Source organism: Ornithodoros turicata, chromosome 7 (genome assembly GCF_037126465.1).
Source record: "Ornithodoros turicata isolate Travis chromosome 7, ASM3712646v1, whole genome shotgun sequence".
In the NCBI taxonomy this organism is placed as follows: Eukaryota; Metazoa; Arthropoda; class Arachnida; order Ixodida; family Argasidae; genus Ornithodoros; species Ornithodoros turicata.
In genome coordinates this window covers 39,755,317-39,782,881 of record NC_088207.1, presented here as the reverse complement: position 1 = coordinate 39,782,881, position 27,565 = coordinate 39,755,317, and the positions used below count along the sequence as shown (strand labels likewise).

The 27,565-nt window shown below is 45.4% G+C and overlaps 2 protein-coding genes across 9 annotated transcripts in view; one reads left to right on the top strand and one right to left on the bottom strand.

Moving 5' to 3' along the window:
- Positions 1–813: 813 nt before the first annotated feature.
- On the bottom strand, positions 814–22,776 carry LOC135401088 (S-adenosylmethionine decarboxylase proenzyme-like). The gene is made up of 11 exons (XM_064633255.1): positions 22,486–22,776; positions 9,681–9,767; positions 7,193–7,319; positions 5,788–5,862; positions 3,938–3,965; positions 3,825–3,867; positions 3,625–3,691; positions 3,008–3,181; positions 2,340–2,414; positions 2,148–2,228; positions 814–1,554 (listed from the first exon to the last, which is right to left on the bottom strand). The coding sequence occupies exons 1-11, from the start codon at positions 22,599–22,601 to the stop codon at positions 1,420–1,422; spliced, it is 1,008 nt and encodes a 335-aa protein (XP_064489325.1). The 5' UTR covers positions 22,602–22,776; the 3' UTR covers positions 814–1,419.
- LOC135401086 (cyclin-dependent kinase 8-like) overlaps positions 21,866–27,565 on the top strand; it is an 18,933-nt gene continuing 13,233 nt past the window's right edge. For 4 of the 8 annotated variants that reach the window (XM_064633253.1, XM_064633252.1, XM_064633250.1 and 1 more), the window contains exons 1-8: positions 24,611–24,816; positions 25,083–25,264; positions 25,705–25,780; positions 25,869–25,979; positions 26,317–26,457; positions 26,741–26,798; positions 26,862–26,993; positions 27,247–27,390. In XM_064633253.1, the coding sequence (XP_064489323.1) occupies positions 25,137–25,264; positions 25,705–25,780; positions 25,869–25,979; positions 26,317–26,457; positions 26,741–26,798; positions 26,862–26,993; positions 27,247–27,390 (790 nt within the window). In that variant the 5' untranslated portion in view covers positions 24,611–24,816; positions 25,083–25,136. The other 4 variants (XM_064633249.1, XM_064633247.1, XM_064633254.1 and 1 more) reach the window with 4 other exon arrangements.

Genomic DNA, 27,565 nt, shown 5'->3' with positions numbered 1-27,565 from the left:
GTACACGAACGAAAGAAAGAAAAGGAATTGTTAAAACAACTGTAAAGTGAAATGGAACCACCGTATTTTTATGTATCACCAGGTAGAACTTTGCTTTGCGATGACGCACGCAAGCAATTACGTCTCAGTTCGTCATATTGTTCATTTTGGTGAATTTCAAAGATCGATATATCCGCGATCACGGCTCCACGCGAAGCCAGTCGAGGCCACTCCAGATTGGTAGACAGGTATCACGTGACATTGAAGTACTATGTAATGCATATGAGACAGATTACTAATTGCTATTAAACATGTTTTGAAAAAAGTGGCAGTAGCTCCTGATTAGTTCAGTTCAAATCATGGTTTCAACAGTTGTAACATGTACGAACATCATGTGTCTGGATTGGTCTGTTGTGCCATCTGTTCGCCTCTCTCCGCGTCGTCTGCTCCGACAAAAGCCGTGAAAGTCTCTTTCGTATCACTGCTGCGTGCAGTACCTTGCACCCAGCTAATTTCTACGAATGTTTGGTTTACGTTGTAGTGTTCCTGGATGCACCAACTACGCATTTTAGACGATTTGACAACCTCTGTCGGTCGTAGGTCGTTCCACTGGCTGATGTAGTTGCTTGAGTTCTCAATAGATGGCGTGGGGGTTGCCTCAGGGTCGTGGCATTGGAGTCCGCAAATTTTGCTTGGGGTGGCAATCTTTAAAATGTGTTTTAGTTTGTGGAATCTGTACATACGCAATTATCATTCATAAACGATATCTTGGATACTGAAGTTCCTTTCATGCTGTTTTCAAAGAATGATCACATGTAGAAACAGATACAAGTGTAGCTTGCTCGTAACCAAACTTTATTGTGAAGCATTATGCCGTGTCAAATTAAGCAAAGCTAATAAGATTCCCTTTGGCACTCCACACTAGGAATACCCATTTACAGAGCCGTTACAGAATACATTCAACATTTTGAGACGAGTAGATGCACTGTTTAGCCTCGTCTGGACATACCTCATTGTTAAAGAATACCCTTCATGTGGGACACAAGTATAGTACATGCTAAAACACTGATAAAATCTCATACGTTACCAAAACCTACGCTATACACTACGGTCGCATCACTTGATGCGACTGATCGCATGTTGTGCCTCAATGCTGGAAATAGGCACATTTCTGGCAGCCTTTTTTTCCGTTATCGCCTCTGCTTTGCTCTCAAGTCTGCAGAGACCGATGTGGGCAACTTGTTTCACGCTGCCGTGCGCCGGGTGACCGGCCTGTGATGCAGCAACGTACAACTAGTCGCCGCGGGTTCCTCCGCGACCTCCGAAGCCGCGAGAGGAAGGAGAGAGCCTGTCCAAGGCTCTTCTATGCTTTGTTTAGCTGAGGACTCCAAAGAGGAGAAATGTACGAGAGGTATGTCCAGACAGGCATCCCTGTAGGCCTCAACTGGGCGCCTTTGCAAACAGTGCGTAAGTGAGGTCGTAAGAGTTGAAGCGGCACACTTGCAACTCCTTCCTGTTGTAGCTGCGGAACTCTGTGTTGCAGTTCTCCTTCATGCCCTTGGCTGCCATTGACAGCTGTAAGTCAGAATAAACACAGTTAATCTTGGAAAGTCTGATTTCCTTACTAGCATGTTTTGCGGCATCCCAGGATAGTGTGCTTAGCGGCCAGCTGTTGGTGTGACATCTAAACGAAACCTTGTCTACCATCAGTGCCGGAGGTTCGTGCAGTCTTTTCAGTGCAGGGTCTGTTAAATTTACCAGGAAATGTACGCCAAATATCATAGTCGTGTACAGGCTGTTTGCAGACTAAGAGTAACCAAAAATCTTGTACATAGGGCACAACGTCTGTCTAGACCTCGATACTTCAACAAGGTGAGACGTTGAACGTGTTGGAACATACTTGTGGCAGAGTAGCGCCGGAAAAGACACTGACACAGAGGAGAACAAACTAGCACTTTCTTACAACACTTTTGCCAAGAATACATAACACAATTAAACCACACAAAAACCCGCGAAACTCTGAATGCTGCTGAATTGAGTAAAAAACCAAATTAGCCAAAGCAAAATTGCTGCAAGTGCACAGGATTGCTTTGCTCTTTGCATTCCCATCTGCTTAATCTGTGTTGCCCTTGCACTGCCACTGCCACACTACGGCAAACTTTACTGACCTTGTTGGCAAACAACGTCATGATGAATTTCCCTGGCAGGAACATCTTGAGCAAGGTGGTGACCAACTCATGGTAATTATCCTGCAAGGTATATTGTATTTCATTATCGATGCCTGCCATTGTAGCAAAGACAGGTGTAGCTTCTTGGATTCAGCTTGATTCACCTCTGTGTGTAGCATAGTAGTAACTCACCTGAGGAGCATTGGTTTCAAAGCTAACATAGGAGCAATGAGGCTCAGGTGTGATGTGGATCGTGAAGTAGAACCCCTGCAAAACACGTTATTAAGTTTACAATGGGTTTACGAGGAGGTGCAGTTTACAAGGAGAACAATGTTTACCCTAACCATATCTGGACAGAAGAATTGGAATACTCATTTCTAGCGAGTATTACGAGTTTCTATGTGCATTACTGCCACAAACACAGATTTTGTGACACAGCCTACTGCAAATTGTGACTGTTTTCTGCACAAGAAATGCTGGTATGCAAGCCTGTCGCATGTCATTGTGTGCCTCTTCTAAAGAGGTCTGGACAACCTCCCAAACAGAGGTCAAACTGTATGCCTATTAATAATTAGGGTCCTATGTTTTCGGGTAAAACCTGAAAAAAGCCAAAAATGAACTTTGAAAAGTGCCAAATCAGCCACCAATACGAGCACTGGAGAACGCACAGCACAGCATAGCTGTCCCACATCTCCTGTCAATCTAAAATGCAACAAGTGCTCTTTTTTTATTTTCTGCCCAAAAATCTACTTTTCCACACGATATCACCTGATTTAACCCTGTTCTACGGCTCCTGAAATAAATACTGATTTTTACCCCCCTGATCCTGATTTTGATGACAGCTATATATAGAATCTTACCCCTCTCAAGATTCCATTGACAGAATAGCCGCAAGGCGTAAAAAGAAACTCATCCAGTATAGCATTAGGGTAGAGTTTGTCAATGCCAGACTTCACAGTGGCCTCCCTGGAGTTGTTGCTTCCCTCTTGAGTGAAGATCCGCATCACATCTTGGTCCAAATCTTGCATGATAACGTGAGAAGCTCAGAAAATTTTCAATGAAATCAAGCATTCGAAAGTAACTTCCTTAGGATGTACACATCAAACCTTGTGGAAAATTAAAAGGTTTTCCTGGGGATAAACTTTTCAGCTTCAGTTTGCACGGAAAGTACGAAAATGTTTTTACCACGAACGCTGTGCTTTACATGGAGTTGTTCTCGTTGCTGTGCTGTCTTACAATGTCCTGTAGGACATTGCAGACGAGGGAAGGTACACACATTTTTTTGGTTGCGATATGACATTTTCTTCGTGTTGTCAAGACTAGCGAGTCACAGCATGCTTGCACTAAATTTCTAGTTTCGCAATCGGCACAAAAATTTGGATTACCCGACCTCGCTCTTGGTAAGGTGAAACTGTAATAAGTTTGCCGAGCCAGCAGCAATCAAAAGTTATTACATGCAGTTAGTACAAAAGGATATTTCAAGAGTCTGATCAGGAACCTGAATTGCACCATACCCAGTAGGAGCATTCAGGGTGTACAGGTACCTATGAGAAATACAGAAAAGCAATTCAGAATCTTGGACCAAACAACACCGGATACATAACTTACTATCAGCAAGCATATTGCCGTAGGGAGCACCAGAGTGCAGTATCTTCAAGGCCATTGCCTCTAACTTACCAGCAATCACGGTTGATTCTCCCCATACAATATGCTGCCCCATCTAGAAATAAAGCTTACCGTCAGGCATCAGTCTTGCTAGCACTGATTGGGTGCAATGTTCAGATTCTTACCTCCAAGCAACTCATCCAGTACCTCAACCTGGAAGTACAAGAAGCAACAAAAAATCAATTTTTCTTGTTAAAAACTTCAGGATACACAAGCAAAAATGAGAAGCTATAGCTATGCACATACGTGCACATATATGTATACGGGGCGTTTGCTCTAACGTGTCCAGAAATTTTATGTAAAGGGAGCGATAAAAGAGAAACGAGCGCTACTTTTCAGCTACTTGATTAAGAAACAGGTGCTACTAGTGAAGCGTTTCTTACTCAAGTAGCAGAAAAGTACCACTTGCTTTTCTTTTATCGCTCGCTTTAAATATAATTATGGACACGTTAGAGCAAACACCCTGTATATGTGTACATGTGCATATGTGTACATATATGTATATAATTAATCTTAGAATAAACATTGATACAATAGACTTATTGATGCGAATAATTTTTCTTGTTTGTATTCCACTTCGGATAGCAATAGAATGAGTAACGTCTGGCACAAAACATTGGTGCAGTGAAGACGCACTTTGTGCATAAATACAGCCCAAGATTTTTGGATCAGTGTCTGTATTGGCCAGTGACGTTTGATTTGATTTGATTTGATTGTTTTGAATAGAGTTGTAGGAGATGGAATGGGGTATGATCAAGCACCAGAATTGCTTACAACAGGCAGAAAGAGGCAGGATGCTTGTCTCCTCTCTAGCGCAGTACTAAAGCAAAAGGGTCGTACAGCTCGCACCAGAGTTAACTTGAACAGCATTCCGGCCTGCGGATCCTGGTGGTGCTTAGTAGAAATAACGGCGGAGGTTGTTTTGGTCGTGTATTTACAGCTAGAGGGGTGATCCTTGTTATGACGACATTTTCTGCTAGGCGCTGCCGGGGCTTCTGTTTCCGTTTTGCAGGCTGGAGCAGTGTTCAAATTAACTTTGACACGAGCCGTACAACACCGTATTACAGCATATAGATAATACAATAACCTTGTTGTGCTTTTTGCAAGGCCCCTACATCTGACATGTACAGAAATTCAATAAAATGTGACGAGATAGCCTCTTCAAATTCGGTATATTGATGTTTGGCTAAAGCTTTTCAGTGCTGAACAGACATAAAAGGCAGCTGTCAGTTAGATTTGCAGTGTCACATTAAGAGTTAATTTTATATCGGGGATAGTCCAGAAATTTTGTGAATGCTGATAGCTCAAGAACAGTTGCACTTTACAACACTTCAGCAAAATGATCATGTGGAGAATCTTACTGTGGTGTCTAAAACTAAAACTTGCATCACTATCATCAGAAAACTAACATTCCTGCCTGTGGCACATATCATGACAAATTGCATATCCTGCTCCAATGCACAGCTGAGCTCCTCACAGCACAATACACATGCAACTTTCTACAAAACAGCACACAATGGCAGATGAATGGTTTCAGTGTGCCCCTATTTCGAACCCTTGGGCGCTCCCTAGTTTTAAGCAAATGCAAAACTTCCATATTAATACTGAATGTCATGCACAAATGGCTAAAGAGAAGGAAAAAGGCTCGATGTCAAATGGGCAATTGTCCACAAGGAAGAGAGAAAACCTTTCGTGCAATTTGCCACCATCTTCAGCTGTCAGGCAACTGATTTCAAATCCCTGTCTGCACAAACAAAAACACACTTTGTCAAAGCATAAACACAAAACAGGCCTCTTTTTTTTAATCGCAAGCCATTGTAGCCTAATGCTATAATCATAATGCACAAACAATAGTGCAATAGTGGTTTATCATCAGTTGTATCCTGCCCTATACTTCCAATAATGACCAAAGAAGTACATGAATGAGCACCCTTCTTGTAAAATATTGCAGCATCAGAAATCACTTTTGCCATACCTCATCCTCAAAACTTGTGTGAGGCTTGTCCTGCAGTTCCGGCCTCATAAAGTTCTTGCGTGAGTAGAAGATGTCCTGTGAAAGGGAGCAAAGATACTGGAGCTGTGTTCTATTATCTTTCTATGTGTCTGTCATACAGCTCTGGTAATAAATGTACAGATCTTTCTCAATTTTGGCACATTTTTTGCCATTACTATATGCGATCAACTGCTTTCACAACAATCATTATACCAAAGTCTTGTTTACGTGCATTTTAACAAACAAGTTCATGGGCTTAAGTTACTGTTCTATTGCAGATTGTAATGAACAGGCTTGAGCGTACAGTGTAAGCATTGTTTGTCATTAGAGCCTGAAGTTTTCAGGAAATATTTTTTCTAAATTCAGGGGGTAAATAAACGTGCTCTCTAAATTCATGCAAATTCGGGTGAAAACACTTCCAGTATGCTAAATTCAGGGAGAAATTGGGCGCAGTTACTCAGACTAACTGTATGGGTTTTGGTACAGATGGTGATGTAACTGCATTTGCTGCCAAACAAGTTAGTATGCATTCCTACAGATGTCTCAGTGGGGGCAATTTGCTGGGTAAAGATCATGTTTCGCCCTAAAGAGGCAACCTTCAATTCGAGGAAGAATCGGGTTAAACCCTAAAACCTCAGGCTCTATTTGTCACGCTACTTCTCGATTGCCCTTGACCTAGTTAGAGTGAAGAAAAAGAAGGTTCTGCAAGTAATAGCATTAAAATATTAGCAGAACCAGCGGACAAAAGCAAAGGTGCAACAGCAATGAATACCATTCTCTCTTCTGCTGCCTGCACCCATGCATCATGTACTGCCCATGTTCCTTATTTCTGTGCTGATCTCACATATTCCATGTACTCCTCCTCAAATGTGTACTTCGGTAGCAGGTTCAGTAACTACGAAGTATCGGCAGTCATGAAAATCTTGCGAAGTTGATTTTGAGAGTTGAAGGTCTCATTGGTGCAATCCTTGTGCACGCCATTCACTTGCATTAACGTGTGTAATTGTTACCTGGTTTGTTCTGCTTCCTAACATTCCTCTCACCAGATCAATCGCTTTGAAATATGCAACACTTTAACCATCACCCAGCTTGCTTTGTTTGCCAAGTTTCATAGTTGGGTGATTTCATTTATAATCGAACAAGGTGTGGAAGTCACATTTTTTGATCCCGTCGAAAAAAATGTACCTATGTTGGAGGGAACCTCAAGTGATGCAAAACGCACTGCATGCGAAGCCCGTGGGCGCGATACTTTCCTAGAAGGAGAGGGGGAAACTTTTAGGTCGCATGGCCGCGCTTTCCGCTGGGCCGACTGTGTGGTGCCTATAGACTCCCATTTGTGAAAGCTCCACTCTTTATACTAATGTGTGCTGTCTATCAATCTACTCACCAGCACTGCATCAAATCCTGTGAGTTCCTGCACGAGGAACAGCAATGGCTTTACAGCATTGAGCAGAGTAGTTGATCCACAGGTCTTGAGGATAAAGCAGCGCTTGGACACAAACATGCTGCTTTCACTGCAACAAATCAGTATCTCGTCTGTGAAAGGCATCCTATTAAACCACTAGTGCCATTGTAGCACACAACTTGTTCCACCACGGTGGCGGCTGCAAAAAAGTCATGCAAACACATCAGATAGTCGCTTCTCCTTCATGCGACAAGCAGTATTATACGTGGTACTATATTCATGCCATACAGTTGCAAATCTGGCAGGTATGTCCAACATGCCTGCTGCATATCAAAGCAAAATATTATGTAAAATACAGCGAGAACTCTGTTCATATCCTGCGACAACAAAAGTTATTAGATGCATAACAAGCAGCAAAATCGTAAGCAAAGACACAATTACAAATAATCAAGCCTCATACGAATCTTCACCTTCTCTATGCCTTTTATCATATCCTAAATTGTTTTAATCCAATTGCCATACTTTAAATCTGTGTGCCATGTGAAATCACCCAGATACTAACTAGTCCAGGTGTCACACATGTTCATCCAAATATTTTTTATCTGTTTCTACTTGTTTTGCACTTTGATTAATTTGTGTGATGCCCAGTTTGGTGAGTTGATTAAAATGAACAGGAACACCTATAGTATTACAATGAAGGAGTGTGTTATTGTCAAATATAGTTTATGTCCTGCACATGCTCAGGCCATCAATGCATATACAGTCAAACTCCTTTACAACGAAACTCAGGGGACAGCAAAAAAAATTCCCAGTAAAGGTATTTTCGTTGAAAAGGATGCCCATTATTGGACCTATAGGGCTCCAGCGGGACCGCAAAAAAATTTGCTGTAGTGGTATTTTCGTTAAAAAGGTGTTCGCTATAAAGGAGTTTGACTGTACAAATAATTTACATTAGAAAGTTTCCAAATACAGTCGCCGACCGATTTTTCGGACTTCTTAAAGCCACAAAATCGGTCCGAATTATAGAGCAGTCCGAATTTTCAGTCAATGACACAAATCTCTCCCAAAATGATTTTTATTAAAGAAAACTCAGAGGTAAAAAAAAAAAAAAAACTATCAATGCGCATCTGCTTTGCTGCGCCTATGCGAGAAATGACGTCGCGACGTATTTCGGCTAATGTCATGTTGTCACGGTAGACATTTCCGAGCGTATCGACGGTCGCAAGTATCTATAAGGCAAGTATAAACCTCTACCCGACAAACGTCATCATGACGTTGGTAGACAGACCGAAACCAAAACAGATCGGAAGGGGAAAGCTGGACCGAAGGTCGCGTCCCTTTCAGAGACCATCGTAATCCCCTCAAGACCGTGGCTTTCAGGCGCGACCTTGTTCACCACTAGCTTTGAACATAGTTCAACTCTACCAAACTCGTGGCGCTGTCGAACATTATGACGTCATTTGGCGTGACGAAAACTGTTCGCTATAGTACTCCCTTTCACTGCTTCCCACGAGTCGGCACGAATATATTAAGCGCGGCGGCAAGCGTAACGTTAAGTTTCGTTTTCGTAGCATAGCACAACACGCGAGAGCTGGTACAGAACCTTAGATTTTTTATGATTCCTTGGTCCATGGGCTGCAGGACACTTGTATTCGGAGGCATGAACTCTAAACGTATCGCCTGGAGGTTCTGTACTGCGTCATGTGCTGCGCAGTTAGCGATGAACATGATAACGCTCCTTTTCTCGTGCATGAACTTTTTATCAGCTTCCGGATGTAATCTTCCATCGGATACAATCTTCTTTTGGATCATTCTGACATCGTCGACGTCGAAGACGATGTTGACGGTACTGCCGTCACCGTTGAAGGTCGCGGTCTCAGCGGGTGTCTGTGCGGCCGACATGCTCGTGTCTTCATCGCATTCGTCAGTATCCACGAATTCGATCGAGACACTCTCAGAATCACTTGAAGGCGCGGACATCATTTCGTAGTTTCACTTCTTATATCGAACAATAGCTTGTGGCGCGTGTGCATAACCTCATCAGTGGTGCGCGCGCGTAAACGCAGCCTCCGCGCGCCGCCAGCAAAGGCGAAGGGAGAGAAGAAGAAAAATCGAGGCAAATATATACGAAAAATCGAACCGTACTTCGAAAAATGGTCCGAATTTTCGGACGTCAAAATACATTGGCTCAATGGGGCGTCTGATAAAGCCACAACTTTTGTCCTAAATAATGGAAAGTCCGAATTTTTGGAGTCCGAAAAATCGGTGGCGACTGTATTGTACTTATTCTAAAACATGAATCCTTAGCAGACCTAAAAGGATCAGGACTCCCTTATTGGGACTAAAATCAGGTTTTAAGAATTCCTAGGCTCCTCTACTGCCTGAAAATTGTATTGCTGAATAAATACACTTTCATTCTTGAAAGCCATGCAAAACCAAGGGAGTAAGGTGACTTGGGGCATCATCTTACCTAAGCACATACGAATCCAGGTGTTCATTTTTCTTGAAGCTGATGATCTCACATTTCACCAACTTGAGGAGGGATTCCCATGTAGCTCTGAAAACAAATAAATACATAGTAAGAAAAATGAATAGCACAGTGATTATGCAGTAAATTACACCGTTGCGAGCAAGGTGGTATAGTGATAAAATTCGAGAGACGTGGCTTCATACCCCACCCCTGGTACTTGCTGTCTCTCGGATTTGGTGCCATTTTATATTGCTTATGTGGCAGCCCCATTACCAATTCTCGTACCGCGCCTTGGTTCAAACCACGCGCCACCGGCGCGAGAGCCATTAGTTCGGCTCTAGCTTTAGGACCATTCGGTCACATTAAAGGCTACTTCCTCTCCAGACCTGTTTGTAGTCTCAGGCACAACAACTGGTGACCCGGACGTGGGACGGTGCCGGTAGAACTGGCTGCCAGGCGCGCGGCAGCAGAGGCACGTCGTCGTCCACGGGCCGCCACATCACTCCCCTCAGACGCGGAGCGGTGCATGCGGTTGAGGTCCGCGTCGATACCATGAAGAGGAGAATGAGGACGACTCATGGATGGTGGACGACTGGACACACGGCTTGTGCTTGTGGCTGTTGATGCAGCAGCAGCGGGATGGCGGGAACAAGAGTGCTGCGATCCGGGCGGGTTCCAGTGATGAGATGTGAATGCTGAGGGCTTGGATGCTTGAGTGTCTGCTGAGTGCGTTGAGTGATTGCTGCCGAGCGTTGATTGTTGCTGAGTGGGCGACTAGTACGAGATCGTGAATGCTGGTTGTCGCCAGAGAAGTGCCGGGGAGGACCATCACGAAGCAGGTGGAGGCCGGAAAGTGAACTTGCTGTGATCTCCCTGCGGGTCCCTGGTGGAACTGGGGTACCGGTGCGACTTGCCTGCCAGAAGGTGGTTTGCTGCTGGCTTGCCGAAAAATTTAGGGTGATGAATGGCCGAATTACGCCGAACATGGTGTTCGCTGTTCGGGTCACCAAATGTAGAGGAGGTGGTGTTCCTCTACATGAGTCCTGACCGGCAATGATGGAATGTCCCAGCGGGCAGATGTGCGTGGCCTCACATTAGGACGGTCCCGCGCCTTGGTTCAAGCCACGCGCCATCGGCGCGAGAGTCATTAGTTCGGCTCTGACTTTAGGACCATTCGGTCATATTAAAGGCTACTTCCTCTCCAAACCTGTTTGTTGTCTCAGTCACAACACTTAATTAAATCCCTTTCATATGTTTGCCGGGATAAAGTCATGGATCTGCGTTACACCTTTCTTGTTTGCCGGGAAAGAAAACAGTTGCTTGATTGCAAGCAACTTATCTGGGATCTCTGAAGGCTATCTACGAGTTGCCTATCTAATCTCAATTAATTAATAAGGGCAATACAAGGTTCTGTTGGTTTCTACCATTCTACCAGGCCTTTTTTATATTTTTTTCTTGGTTTAAGTTCCGTGACACCTTGTTGTGGAACCGTATGAAATAATTAAATTTTATGCGACAGAAATTTTTTATAGCAAAATGACCATGTATTGCGAAAAAGTTTTGGCCACGTCAGCTTTCAATGCTTTCAATTGACCTTATCAGAGTGAGCTCATGCCAGTGATTTATCCAGACCCCCCCCCCCCCCCCCCTACATTCCCCAAATGTTCAGTGACATCCCCGTAACCTTTTCACCTGCGTACCCCCTACAGTGGATGCCCTTGCCGTTTCAGCTCTAGACACACATCGGTAATGATATGTTAAGCTGTAATGACGTAACTATAATAATTACCTCCTCCACATTTTTTCCAACACCTTTCCGCGCATGTGATTCTGGATAAACCACTGGCGCATGCGCAGCCTCCAGAAGGCGTTACGTGGACGTTTGAGGCAGAGCCGGCTCTGGTTTGAGGCTGCGACTTGGCGTTTGTGCTCGTAATCACTACTACAATGAGACTTCACTTTTTTTCGTCATTCTTCTTGCAATATTCTCTTGCTAGTTTAACACGTACGCGACGTGGTGCCAATCCGAAAAGCATCGCCATGTTTGTTAGGGGGTAAAATACGACGTTCGACATTCCGCCACTAGGGGCGACACGTCCATTGTCGTGTTCTACAGTGTTGCCAAGTTGAAGGATTTCCCTCCAGATCTAGAGGGTTGGTGTCGACGCCTGGGGGAAGGAATTTTGATTTGGAGGCTGGAGAGGAAACTGGGGGTTTCGTTCCCGGTTTACAAAATTGATGAAACAGCGCCCAGAAGCGTATGTCCCAGAACAATCCTACCACAGGAAGATCCTACCATGGTCCGACGCCGAAGTAGAGAGGCTGTTCAGCGCAACGACTAAAAGAAAGAAAGACTAAAAAGAAGCAATAGTGCTACCTGGGACTGTGAAACGTCCTGCGCTCCATATATACTCCATTGGAACTATGACGCTATGACAGCATACAATTTCCACCGCGGATCCCAGGACCTCAGCGAGTACTTCGCAAGCTGCAGATATCCAGGACAATATCCCGAACTAGAGCTTGCCGCATGTATATAGCCACAGTATACTTTTACCTCGTTTCCGCTATGTTGCAAGCGCATATCTCCAGCCGCATGCAGCAGTTCCTATGATTCGATATGACGTAAAGTCGTCTGACTGACGTAGAGCTGACTGAGAGGACTTTGTCCGTTGCGTGTGGTTTGGTTGCATGCAGTTGCATGTACGCGAATACGAATGTAAAGCGAGATTCGAGATCCGAAAGCGTTCGGCGGCGCCACATCGACCACACGGTTCGCTGCCGCCGCCAAGAGTTCTTGCGCTCTGCGTGGCTCTGTTCTTGTTTCCTCCTGCCACTCCAGCCATCAGGTCGCGGAAAAGGGTCAAATTTCCGAACGAAATACTTACTCTGAGAAAGGAGGATACAAAATTACTCTGTACGCATTTTTGCACGTGGGGCAGGTCCGCCTTGAGAAAGGCAGCACACTAGTGTCGTCTGCGTATGCTGTCATCGTATCTTGCACTTTGATGTTGCATATAAAATTTTCCTCAATGATCAACACTTTTTGTAACTCATGGCTCGAGATGCGAAAACTACGCTTCTATGTATGAGGTGCACACATGTGTTTTTGGGACACTTGAGTACTGGAAACATATCCAGCCACTCATCTGGCGTTTTCGTACAGTCCGTAAGTCAAGCGGCACGTAGCGCTCCTCATGCATTTGAAACCGCATCATACGAAACCGTTTATAAAAATACTATTCATGTAACAGTTGCAGCGGTCGTGCTTCACCTATTCTCAGAAAACCAAGGACATCGTTTTCTTGGCACCGCATGTCCTCAGGAGAAGACAAGAGGAAAAGAAGAAGAAAATTGCACGCCGGTCTATATTTAGATGCACAACAAACTCGCAGGTTGCTACACTCAAATTACCTGGGATCGCATTTTGTTTACATAGTTTTTGTTTTGTTTTTTTAAATACTTCCTCGCAAGACAGTGGTCTTTGGTCGAACGACTTCGACTACCAGGGAAAGGCAACAGAAGCGGAAACGGTATTATACCGGAAATATAGCAGGTAACGGCAACAGAAACAGAAATCGCACAGTTAGCATACCTGAAACAGAAACGGAAACGACAATAATTTACGGTAATAATTCGGGTTCCGCAGGACCCGAATTATTGCAATTCTTTACCATATCATGTAGATAAATTTATGAAATAAACCTTAATTAAGCAAACTAAAATGAACTATCAAACTGGAACATATAAGTAAGTAGTATACAGTATAGAAGACGCATAGTTCTTATATATATACGCTTATGGTGACCTGGAAGTTGCAAGCGTGAGTAACATTTCTGGAAACCATGTTCATATTAGCTGTTCACGGAAATCACGTACCTATATGTGTATTTTGAATAAACGTTGTCTCTTGTATGCATGTATCCCTGAAGTCCTCAAAATAGACTTCAGAACGTAGAGGGATTAAGTTTCGTCACGGTCTCAATGCTCTTTTTTAAAATAAAAAAAAGGAAGGAAGGAAAACAAAAAGCTGGAGGTGGGGCGGTACCAAAAACCGAAACGGAAACGAAAGCAACGATGGTGGTAACCAAAACTGAAACAGAAACAAATAAGGGCCAGTAACGGAGATGGTAACGGAAAAGAAAAAAGATTCCTTTACCTGTCGACTACACCTGTACTAAAGTCTCCATTCCGGTTACAGGCTGCAGGGAGGTCAAAATCGTAAACAGGTAACCAGAGAAGACGGATATCCAAGAGTATATTTTGCTCGGCTTCCATAGATTAAACACAAACTTTTGATGGACTTATAGCGTTCACTTGATGTTGTTCAACTTTTTCCAAGGTTGTTGCACGAGGCTATTAGCCCGGTTACGACGACAGTAGGCAGGAAAACGAATAACTAGAACAGACGCGTCAAGCTCATTACTTGACTGACTGTTCCATTTTCCCTACACCTTATATGATGATGAAGTCCTTCCAAGACGTGGCTTTCGTGTAGGAGACAGCCATATCTCGGTTGTAAAAACGTGACTCGTTTATGACATGCCGTGATAATGCTCCGATGTAACTGTATGGTGCCAGCTGCAACAGAATTGGAAGCTCTTCCATTCCTTCTTTGCGACTCCAAACGCGTAGAGGCATGTACACTGTTGAAGTTCAGCTGATCGATATAGACAGCAGGCTTCAGTTGGTTGACCCCTTCATCAGAGGTCATAAGTTAGACGAACGGATCACGCGATAAAAGTTTAATTCGATTTTACTTCGTCCCGTAGAGATCAGTGACTGCGAGGTAGTAGATCACTTTCTCATTAGCTTTCATATTCTTACGCAAGGGTGACACCCGGGGGGAGCTGATAGAGGATATCGGATAAATCCGATTCCTTACGATTATTCCCTCCCGCATCAGTTTAGGATCAATTAGAGTTGCACGATTTCTCCCTAAAGTTCAGTCACGTATCACGCGCACTATTAAGGAACAATCTGTACCCATGTTTAATGTAAATATTATTTGAGCGCAAAACTAAACTGCGCGAAGCACATTTGTTGTTACAACAAGTGCTGTTTCTCACTATAAATCCCGAGGTATATATGTCTGACCAATAGATGTACTCTAACTGAGGGCTGCCTGGCTCGAAAGAAAGAAAGAACCCGATAACACCCGAATGTATCAATAGCACCCTTTTCCACCCCGAACTACAGATTGAAAAATAGCATTCATAACAGTAAAGCCCCTAGACTAGGGACAACGAAAAGATACACATAGACAGAGTCAAACTCAAAAATGGCACCCAACAACCCCCCTCCCCCCCTATCTGAGAAAGGTATTTTACCGGAAAGTCAGACCCCGGGTACAAACACATCCGTACGTTCACGTAAATACAGGGAGGTTCATTTTACTGACACCCTACTTCCTCGCCGCGTCCCACTTCACTTTCTTTTCCCTTTGACTTTCCATAAAAAAGTACCCCCTTGTACGCACAGACTCTGCAATACAATTGTAACATGGAGCTTGGGAATCCGTCCACCACCACCACCGTCTCCTAACCTTCATCTAGGGATTTCACACGAAATGTTCTGATATGAATACATAGTATTAGATGATATACGCGACGGCAGCCATGCGAGATGGGTCTAAAACCCCCGCCCCCTCATGTGAAAGTCGTCAAGTCAGTAGGGTAGCGCAAGCGAAGGCGACGCGAGTTTTGGAAGAGGGCTTCCCTAGAGCAACCCAGAACGCAAGCACCTTTAGGATGCTGAGGCACACTAAGCATGCACCTTGCGTTTTTCTGCACCATCAAGCGGCAGCCCACGGTATTCACTTGATTCGATTAGTCCGAAAAATACACACTTTTCTCCCAAATACCGCCGTTGAATTTATTCTACACTGGCCGATGCGTGTTTCTTTCACTTTTTCGTGGCTCTATATCGCAACGTTGGGGGCTCTTCACTTTGAGGCAAGTTTTGGTAACACCCACGTTATTCGTGCTCCCCCCAAAACACTGATTGGGTTCTGGGTATACGCAGTAACGAACGACCCCCAGTTGCATTGAGGCTCCGCTGCGCTTTTAGTGTCTCTGTGGGCAGGATAGTAGCCAGAAAAATATTTCGGGGGGAGGGGGGGGGGTGAACTTTACACGGGGAGGAGCATTTCCCCGTTGTTTCCCCCTTCCAAATGCATCACTACCAAAGGTACAATTTCGAGGGGGTTGAACCTCCCCCCCCCCCCCTGTCTTTGGGTACTCTATAGTATAACTGAACCGCCATCCATTTTACTCCAGTACATCAAAAGGGTTTGTCGTCGTACCCTGCCTGCTTACACGCAGAAAGCCATAAAGACGCATTATCGATAATCTGTTTTCCACCTAAGCATGTGGCCACCGCTTGACTCGGGGTGCACTGCAATGCAGCGCCGGAAGTGCGTGCGTGCATGCAACACGATCGATAGCCGGATGCGACGTTCGCACCCACGTGATCGTCTGGTCGATAGACAGTGTTCTATCCCGGAAAAATGCCTCAGAGAAAAACTGCTGAACGCGAAGACGAACCCAAAAGGCGTTCGGGAGTACACATAATATGGCAGCGGTTTGTACGTGTCCCTTCCTTTGGGCCACCGAAGCAGGCATCGTAGGGTCGATGAGAGAGTTAAAAAAAAGAATGAGCCATATATAAAAATATTCACTATTGACTCATTTATATGTTTTATGCAGAGCTTTAGTCCTCCCAGTCAAGTAAGCTACCCAGTCGGTGGAGGGTGCAACCGGAACATACCACTTCATGGAGATTGGGGGGAATTAGTTTGCCCTGTCATGAATAAAGGAAATGTGCTTGACGACTGCGGCCCGCGTTGATTTTCCACATGGACCATAAAACTGAGTACACCTTGTAGCGCTGCAAGTCTGTCACTCCCCCACCCACCCCTCTGAAATGACATCTAACCATGCGAACCTGCTCAAACTTCGCAAGCAATTCGAAGGTTCGTCCGTCGAACCATTCGAAGCCCAGGGTTTGACCTCGAACTTTGCGGTTCTAAAAAAGTTCGCGACATCCTTAGTCTGATGCAATTTCGGCTGATACGATTTTTACCGAGCATGTATGGTGCTTCGCGCGATGCTACGATGTAGCTATATTTTCATCTCAATTATCACTCGCACAAGGACTCGCTCGACGGACGTGCAGGACCACACACACCTCAGTCGAATACAGACAGAAAAAAATAAGTAAGGGCAATCACTCGAGATTAGGGCAATACGTCATTTAGCCCCTGTGTTGCGTGAGGGGGGGGGGGGGGGGGCACGATGCTTAGGAAGACTGTTACCAGCGATTTATCCAGATCTGCAAACGCAGGAGGAGCTGCAAAAGATAGTACGTTGAAGTTGTAGCTTTATAGACCATTCCCCCCCACCCCCCACCTTTGAACGATTGATTGTTATTACCTTCTTTCTTGCGAAAGGGACGTTCTAGAAAACCTGATTAATTATTCGAAGCCAGTGGGGGAACGAAATTTCGCCCGAACATCCGTTTAATTTTGTCAGACTGAGAATGGCACTATAAATGGTGCTGCAGGAGTGTCCATCTATAGAGAGCGGCCCCACATCGGGGCACCCTAATTATGCCCTATACCGTGTGCACCCTATATTAGTACGGACAAGCAGAACATGGGCAAAATATGAAGCTCCCGTCACGTTCCTCTTGACGTGGGGGTGTTCGGAGCTAACGACAACGTTGCCTGTGTTGTCTCCAGACTTGGTTTCCCATATGAGTACGTAGAGAACTATTGGATGTCTCATCTGCCTGTTTCGGTCGAGATTTCTTATTCGCAATCAATTTTGATCTTGCATGACAAGAAAAAAAAAGGGGGGGAATTAGTAGAGATTGGATGTAGAGAGGTGAAGTATAGAGATGTATTCTATGATTGGTTTGGTGTTTAATGGCGCTACGCCAACGGATGCTCATACTGCGCCAAGACGATAAAATTCACTCAAGTACAAACACTCAAGTACTCAAGACTTACGCAGCCCGCCATTCATATAATGCAATGCACTATCATCCGTAAAGAATTACCACCACTCAAACTGACGCATAACAATGTTATCACAGAAGGCTCGAGTGTTATCACGCATTTCGGTTAACTAGCCTCGCGCGTTGATTATCGTTGCTCGCATAGTTTGCGCAGATACAGATGTTACCCACTGGACCAGATTAGATGGGAATGAAGTGATAGGGAACGATGCCGTCCAAAAAGACTGGTAGAAATAGCTCTATCGATAACGTCGACGTCTCCGTTCTCACACAGGGTTCAGTGCACGCGTACTTTAGAGAGGCGTAGTTATGAATGGATAAATCTAAATGTCCATTTCGAATAACTGGCACGTTTACGACGGCACAGGAGCTTTGATCACGAGCGAACATCACACTTCTCGCTCTATCAGACAGCAGACAATGTATATCGCCCTCACTCAGCTGAGGGTTTGTATATACTGCAAACTGTCCAGGCAAACCTCTCCCGTAACAACAAATAAGCTGTCCAGGGCGCTCTCAAAAGTGTCGGGTCTCTCGCTCGTTATTGAGACTCCCTTTGCTACTTCCAATACCAGAAAATGAATGACGATTCCCATAGCGCGCTGAATCATCTACCCTGCTCCAGCTATAGGAATGCTCAGCGAAGAAGAGGAGATGGACTGCGCTGCGCCTCTCCCTTTATCCCTCGTAAACCCATGGTATACAGACAGCATGGTACAGCGCAAGAACGATTATAGTCCTCAACCCGGAGGATATGTGTTCGCAGTGCGAAAAGTAAAACCAGCTTATAAGGTGAGCTTCGAAGCAGCTGACTATGTTCTTCAAGGATAAAGAACCGGGGCTCTGTCCACACTCCGCTGCTGTCACCATTTTCATCCACAATAATCTTTCGCAACGGGACGGCCTTTTGGGGACCGCCGTCCCAGAAAAGTGTACTCGAACGAACTCCGGGGACGTTTGTGACATCTTTGGGGTACAGGCTGCTTGGGTAATGACGGTTTTCTTGTGGCTGGGCTGGCCTGTGTCTATTTCTACCCCGTTTAATCGTCCTGGGGGAAAGACATACCTGCGCAACTCCTCAGTTCCCCCTCTCCCCTATTTCCCGTGGAACGACCTGACTGGTCACGCTCCCACAAGAGGGGATAACATTTCAAGGTTGAGGCGTACGTCGTTTCTTCTTGTGGACTCATGCCCGTCTGCAAATACCGTCCTTATTGCTGCCCTGTCATTGGACAGAGAATACGTCGTGCTATTTCTGTTTACCATGTTCCTTGTGCGGAGACAAAAACAGTCGAAGCGTATTTCGAAGCTTTGGAAGCAATGCGCAGTCGTGGTCGACATTGTATTCCGGTATTTTGGAGCAATCTTCGTGATGTTCGGCGTTTCGACGACGTTTTCTTTCGTTTTCTTTTGTGTGTGTTAAAATACGAGTACAGAATGTAGCAGCGTATTTCATCCTGGGAATACCAGAACTGCGCAGAAAAGTGTTGCAAGGACCGACAGTAACAGTGCACAACGGTGCTGCCTTTATCGAGAGCAACCTTTCATGCCGAATTCAAATACAGCCCACTTGAAATAGATAAGCAATTGCTCTGCGTCCGGGGTCGTCCACTTCCTAATTGTTGGTGATCCGATCCCCCTAACTGCTGCTCCTTTTTCAGAGTTTATCTCTGAAGCACCGTGCTCCAAGCACGCTCTTATCAATTATGGTGCCAAGCACGGATAATTCGTCGCGAGATTAGTCACATCGCCCTCGCGAGATTTTCTCTTGACCGTAACGATATTAGTTCAGCCTTGACAACAGCAGACTGAACAATGTGGTGACTCCATGGAACACTTCAGGCGCCCAGAGACGTCATTTCTGAAGCGCACACTTTTACCCCTGGCTCTAATTGAGGTTAATTTCTCGTTCACACAACGAGCCGAGCTTATGCGTGTCCTGCTATCAAACGCTTTAGTGAAATGTAATTCACAAGTGAGGTACAACGGGGAGGTGTTGGTAATAGTTCATATAATATGCAAGATCGTGTGTCCTTGTACTACGTTTTAATCCCCTCTAGTCCTGTCCCCGCGCTGCATTTCCAATATGAGCTTTAGTGAAAGCAATTGGTCCGCCTAGTTCACCTTTTGACGCACCTTTTTCGCATGGGACACCACCAGTGGCGTAGCCAGGGGGGTTCAACCTCCCTCCCCCCCGAAATCGATTTCGTACCCTTGGTAGTGCATTTGGGGGAGGGAAACGAGGGTGAGGTCCTCCTCCCCCATGTAAAGTCCCCATAGAACTCCGAAATATTTTTTTCTGGCTACGCTGCTGAACACTACTAGGACACGCGTCACATTTGCAAGCTCAGACTATAGAGTCAGTAGCTCAGACGGCAGAACTTTTACTATACATCAGAGTAGGAGGAAACAATTGGTATTCAGAAAGGGAACGCGGCAGACCGCACAAGGATGTTGGATGATTTATTTCGTGAATAGAAAAGAAAAAAAAAAAGGAACTTCCCATGTGCGCGTTCCACTTGATGACTTCGAACCTAAAGACTGTAGTGATTTGTCAATCAGCTTCATTGAACACCGAAGGCATGAACGCTCATCCTAAGTTAGAGATAAGGAGCGCCCTCGATGGTGTAGCTCCCAATGTCGGTGCTTCACTAAGCACTTTATGTTAGTGCAGCTCGAAACACAAAGACAAGTACGCAGTTGCAGAAGTACGGATGTACACAGCCTTACTTCGTTACACTGTCTACAAACAATAGAGCACGAGCGGATGCTTGGTCGAAGGTCGAACCTTCTCAACTGCATCCGACGGAACAGCGCTCAAGAGATTGGATAACCAACTCCATCAAATACTGTCGGGGAGCTCCAACCAGGATAGGCAAATTACAACGGTTGAACGCAACAGTTTATTTCGTAAACCACGGCTCGTGTTTTTCTAAATCCGTGCTAGCGCCGCGAAGCAACTCTGGCTATAAGCGGCGTACAGACGTGAACATATGGACAGAGGACAGCAAGAAGGAGTGGGGTGGAAGACAGGGGGGTTAGTACGCGTCCTGGGCAGACTTCAGGTGGAACTGTGCCGACATTGTCTGGAAGGTCGGCCGGAAGACCCATTGAAAGCCTCAGACAGCGCGTCACCTCCCAGTCTCGACGTGGAAGGCGACCATTCTAACCATTACGGCCACGCGAGCTGGCTGGAGGCTTCTGTGACGCGCGGCAAATACGTTATTCGTTCCATTATAGCTTCTGAACAGGCAGGCAGTCATGTCTACGACAGGTCACTTCCATCATAATGAGACGAGTTCAGAGAAAATGTAGATGTCAAGGTCAGCTCGCGGAGGGTTCCATCTCTTCTTCGAAACCCGTATTATAATTTGCATACTTCTGCGACTGGCGCCCAGCGAACAGGATTGACGCCACATGCACAGATGAACCACAATGCCTGGAAGAGTAAATATGTGGAACGAGAACTTTTGTAATATCCAACGAAACCCAGGACGATCGAATATCATGCTTGATAACTGCTTGAAGAAGCGCATTTAGGAGCTCAGCGACGATCTTGGTGCGTCATCCGTCTGCGCATGCAAGGCTATCGGATAAGCTGCAATTTTGCTAGGTCATTTCACCGGATAGAATTTTCAATTAGCAATAATCGTAATTGGGAGCAGATTTACGTAAATCTACTCTCAATTACTATTACAGGTTGATTGATAAAACGTGTACACGTTTTGTCGGTCAGCCTGTACATGTGTCTCCCATTTATGAAAGACTCCCCCCAACCCTCTCAGTGGGACTTGACAAAGAAAACTACCTGTTGTAAAACGTTCCCGACTGTCTATTGTTTTCTGCACCTCTGTCCTTGTAAGTTCTCCCCATAGACTTCTGTTCCCGTTCCATCTGAGCTTCATCTTACAGTCAATTCTGTCGCTTTGCGTTCGTCTGGTTTGGCTATGCAAGCCCTTCAGACGGCCGCTCTAAAGGTAGATCTCGTGTTCTTTTAACTGACGTCACAATTTGGCAGCGACATTCCGTGACCTTTAGAACGCCGCAGCTCGAGCGAGATCATCGGTCTGGTAACATTGGGTCGTCCGTAATTACGAACGAAGCCCACTTTACAGGAGCGGCCGTGTATCAGGTGAAGTCACCTTAACGAACTGCGGGGCTAGCTAAAATACCACGCACTTCATATCGCAAACGCAGTACCTCCCGGCGTAGGAAAACGGTATCGGCTCCGCATGGCTCGAGAACGTCGAATAAAACCCTCGGACGCAAACGTAAGCGCAATCAAATGTCCTATTTTTAGCAAGCAGTCAACAGCACAATTATACAGTGGTAGCACCGTCCACGTCGCACGATATTCCCTATGATGAGCTACGTGGAAATGTGTTGGAAATATTAGGAAGAAGGGAAACAGAGGGTCAAACTACTCCCTCCCAACATTCCATACTTTCGGCACTAACGAAAGCTTTCTAAGCTTTATTTCTTTTTCGCCATTCATCAAGAAAAGGTTTATAATCTACAACCCCATAACAAATAGCAGAAACGCCAAGAGGGCCCTCCGTTACATGCCAGATGGGCAAGTTCACTGTTCTGATTCCAGTGAACCTTGTTTTAGCCATTGCTTTGAAAGCCATAGATGCCGCTGCGCGATGTGCAGGAGCATGCCCCAGCAGATCAAATGGGTCACCGCTCAGTGCGGTCCATCAAACCCAATGTGGAAGCCCCTTAGTGAGGTGAAAACGCTTTGCTTTCGGGGGACCATTTGTGAATTTGAATGGTGAGGCCTCACCTCGGGATCTTCCGCAAGTCACAGTTATCTTCCTTGCCGTCGCGCCTACTGAACCAAACCTCCAGTAACTTTTCAGTTCCTTCGAAGAAGTCCGTATAATTACTTTGCACATCCATCTTGAAGCACGACGACAGGTAGGAGTGTACACAGACGTGAAAACGAGGCTCAGCGGACGCGAAAAAAAATTAGCAACAATTAGGACACACAGACACAGCTGATTTGCCGGTAAGTGACCGAAGCACACAAGCCTTGCCTTGCCAATGAAAGGCGCAATGGATTGTGCACAACGGCGCTCGCGGCGCCTCCTACGGATCAGACGGCGCGGAGAAGCAGAGACAGCCCCCTCATACGGTGGAAAAATTCCGGGCTCCGGCTCCGGGCGGAAGTGCCGCGAACGATGCCGATTGATCCACAGGGGATTGATCGGATTGATGACTGATCACCTACCAGCACCATTATAGCACCATGGCTACCTGCTACCACCGCCGGTTGAGATCAGTGGCCGGTTCGGAGATCCGGAGGTGCTTTGCGCGAGCACGTTCCATGTCATCGGACAACGCTGTGCAACGGACACGCGGGAAATTCAATTTCATCATGAACTTTATCCTCTTCATGCGGCGTCGCTTTTAGAATTGCCAACTTGTCATGTTGTCGGAAACACGATCTGAATTTCTGAAAACGGTGTCGCTGTTCTTTATTGATATTTGATAAGAATTCAACGTCATCAAAACAACGAGTCGAGTGTGGCGTTATTTTCGCGCTCTGGTTCTGCAAGACCATGTGCAAGACGGTGACAAGCAAGAAGGAAGGAGAAAGACGGAAACGAGCTCTTCGAAATGGTGGGGTGGGGGGGTGAAAGGACTCGCCCTTTGCCGGCCTCACAGAGGTGGGCAACGTCACGACTGACGCCCTGGGGAATGTACGTCCTGGGCCTACTTCGAAAATGTGTGAAAATGTGCATGAAGTTACTAGCCAATCAAAGAAAACCGAAAAGAAGAAGCAGAAAAAAAAAAAATTCCACCCAGATCTAATGTTAAAGGGTACTTATCAGCCGTACGTACGTCCAACATAGTAGAAGCATTTGAATGGCTCTTCAGATAATTCAAGAAGCGCGGGAAACCTCAAACAAATTTCTCATGTCATTTGTTGAACACTAAAAAGATTTCATGGAGGCTTGGTGCTGTCTGCCGAAGATTTTCCCGACAGCACCACGTACTGTTTCAAGAGGCGCCCTACTGGGCATCTATTCCCTCACGACCATATATAACCTAGGACCTGTGGGTGACCACTGCGCAGAAGGCAAAATATATGGCCCTCATCGATACACTTTCTTGTTGTTCCGTTAGTATGTGGGAATTGGGATTCAAAATTGCACGTAGGAACACAGCTCCTTTACTTCATATATCTCACTGCTCATATATCACACTGCCGACCACAAGAAACATGACAGGGTCCACACCGGCGACGCCACCGCTGACGAACTTTTCAAGAGCGTCAATGACTAAGTGCAGTTTCCTACTAATCAAGTTATTAGCGAGGTAGACTCTCGGGCCGGGAGCTGCTGCTATTTCGAACAGAGATTCGAAAATTCGAAATATCGGCGGATCCCGACGTGAGGTCTGCTGCGCAGTGCGGAGTCTTCAACTTTATGAGGTTCGTCCAATAATAAACAGTGAAAATGGATGGATTGCAATTTGGTTCTGGTTTTACGTACCAGTTAATACGAAAGTGCGCAAGCGCTGCAGATATTTCATGGGATATATCATGAATTCATGAGATATTTCCATGCGGATCTGCCGCTCGCGGGCAGAAGCTCTATTGGCTGTGTGGAGGAGCAGGTGGAAGGCGAAGAACCATGCGAAGAACAGCGGAGGAAGGAGAAGGGGAGCAGAATTAGCAGAGACGGCGCCGTCGCCGCACTGCTCTATTTCTCCTCGCTATTTCATTCACATCATAAATATCTGGATTAAATTGTTTTAGTTTGTATACGCTAAAAACTAAACTGGTGGATATTTTGGAAATTTTGCTTTTCATTTTGTGAAGAAGCCAAGTGCGTTTCGCCCCATTCCGCACCTTGGTTCCGCACTTCTATGTCGCGCGCAATTCTGCATCTCTCATCCTCTTTACACCGAGGATGGCACTTTGTTTAAAATGTCGGTGTTGTACATGGTATTGTATTGGATGCCGCTTGTGTAGTCGCGATGCTTTTGTGTACGGTAGTGTACGGTGTAGTTGTGATGTTAGTTGCGTGTAATGGCTGCATAAGATAGCTTTCCATCTGTGTTGCGACATTTATGGTCTCGTAGACCACAGCATTAACTGACTTTACAGGTTAGTGCTAGTCTGTTACGCAAGGGAACAAGGAGACACCTACACCTGACAAACCATTTCGATGCTAAGACCAACGATATCATATTTTGTCACTGCTTTGCTCGTCGGCTTACGCCTCAAAAACTACCACTTCGTGTGATGAACAGGACATAGCAAACGTTGCCGCGAACAGTACATTACTCATGCATGTAACATCACCGAAGGCAAGAGAGGTTCAGTGATCTTGGGACTAGTGCGTCATACTCAGTGTGTCAATTTCTTTGCAGCTCATAATGACGGCTGTCAAGCGGGCACTGCAAGCTCATAGGTAGCCGTTCGGCATGGACTACGATTTCAAAGTGAGGACATCGGGGGTGAGGGCAAAAGTTGAAGATCTTTTCGAGTTTGAAGGATGCAAAGTGGGACGTGGGACCTATGGTCATGTGTACAAAGCAAGAAGAAAAGACGGGTGAGTAAGACATCTCACACAATAATGACTGTAGTGCATACTGGTGGTACCTTCATCACACTTATAAAATAGAGAACAACAGAAAGGCTGGGAAAATGATTGATTATCAAGTTTGGGTTGTGTTCCGTAATGCAAGCACATGACAGTATTTCTGTTGAGTCATGCGATTAATATTATAACAATTTTGCTGTATTACCATGATTTCTTTATTGGTCAGTTGCTGTTGTTTTATACGCTTTTGTGTCCACACATGTGTATGGAATGAATGATGGCACTTTGCCCTCCCCCAGGGCCCTTGTGGTACATATAAACAACTTAATAAATAAATAAATGAATAAGCAGGAATGATGATTTCTGAGGAATGTAATGTGCACTGCATTCATGCAACATTCTTTTCATCTGTATCACTTATCTTACTGGTTTTATCACCTGCTTTCCAGGTCTGACAGCAGGGACTACGCTCTTAAACAGATAGAAGGCACTGGAATTTCCATGTCCGCATGTAGAGAAATAGCAGTACGTAGCGCGGCCCATTGCAGTACTATTGTTGCATCAACGTAATATTATATGCATGTGACCACCCGTGCTTTCCACTTTCCTGCAGCTTCTAAGAGAACTAAAACACACCAATGTGATCAACCTCCAACGTGTTTTCCTCTCGCATAATGATAGGAAGGTATACCTGCTCTTCGATTTTGCTGAGCATGATCTCTGGGTAAGTCTCCTCTCCCTCGTTGCATCTCATTGCGGCATTCCCATGGTCACACGAATCTCTGCAAGGAGATAATTATCGTTGAGTCACGGACACACGTTGAACAAAATTTGACGGGGTGGCAGAGTGTGAAAAATCTAGTGAATTACGTGCCATAACCTTCGCCTTATTAAACACAGACTGTGGCCATTTTAGATGACTTTTCTCTGACTACGTGAGCCTCCGCATTAGGTTTCAAAGCTCACTTGTGTGCAAAATAGAAGGTACAAAATGCTCAGGACGTGTGCATTGTGTAGCATGTAATGTGGATTGACAGCACTGACCGTACCGGTCATTGCAGCACATTATCAAGTTCCACCGAACAGCAAAGGCAAATAAGAAACAGGTGCTGGTACCTCGGGGGATGGTGAAGTCTTTGCTCTACCAAATACTGGATGGCATCCACTACCTCCACTCCAACTGGGTCCTGCACCGAGACCTGGTATGTTTTCATTGTCTATTGCCGCCTACTGGCCCCAAGGTTGCGGGCAAGATCTTTGCCGACGATTCCAGCAGCTTGGAGGCAGGATGCAAGTTGCTTGGGTTCCGCCGTGTCCGTGAAGGACATTAAATACATTGTACCGTGTGCTGAGATTTCAGTGGACGTTTTAAAACTAATCGTAAAGCAGCAAATTATCGTGATCGTCATTTTGTTGTCTGTTGAGTGGTGCAACATTTTTTTCGTGTTCATACCTGCAAGTGCTTCCAATCTCTTTACGAAACAGAAACCAGCCAACATACTAGTAATGGGTGAAGGTCCAGAGAGAGGCAGAGTGAAGATCGGTAAGAAAGGGCTCTGGTCATTGTTGTTGGAAGGTATAGCGTCATTACTTTTGTTTGTCACAGCTGACATGGGCTTTGCGAGGTTATTCAATTCGCCATTGAAACCTCTCGCTGACCTTGACCCTGTGGTCGTCACCTTCTGGTACAGGGCTCCTGAACTGTTGTTAGGGGCACGGCACTACACCAAGGCCATTGGTAAGCGACCAGCTCTACCCTTTATCTGCGCTTAGGCTTCACTACGTTGTAAATTCTAAATACTATAAGGTATTTCAACTGTGATTGGAACCCTTCATTGACTGAGCCATGGTGTATTTTTAGCTGGTTTCATCAGTTTTCAGTATAGCTTGACCCGCTGTAAGCCCAGTCGCGTTTGCATCATTAAAGCTCAATTTTTCACCATCATCATCATCATCATGGTGGTGTACCATTTCCCTCTGTGTACTTTCAGATATCTGGGCAATTGGCTGCATCTTTGCGGAATTACTGACGTCGGAGCCAATCTTTCATTGTCGACAAGAGGATATCAAGACTAGCAACCCTTACCATCATGACCAGCTAGACCGCATCTTCAATGTCATGGGCTTCCCACACGGTGAGGTACTTAAAGGGGGACGGTCTCGTACAGCCGGGACGATTCCGAAATTTGCCATAACTAGCTTCACGAGTACTGTGCACATACAACCGTTGAAGTTTCATTATAACAAAGTAACAAAGTTTCATTAAATAAAAAATATATTCAAATAACCAAGTCGTTTTCGAGGAATTTG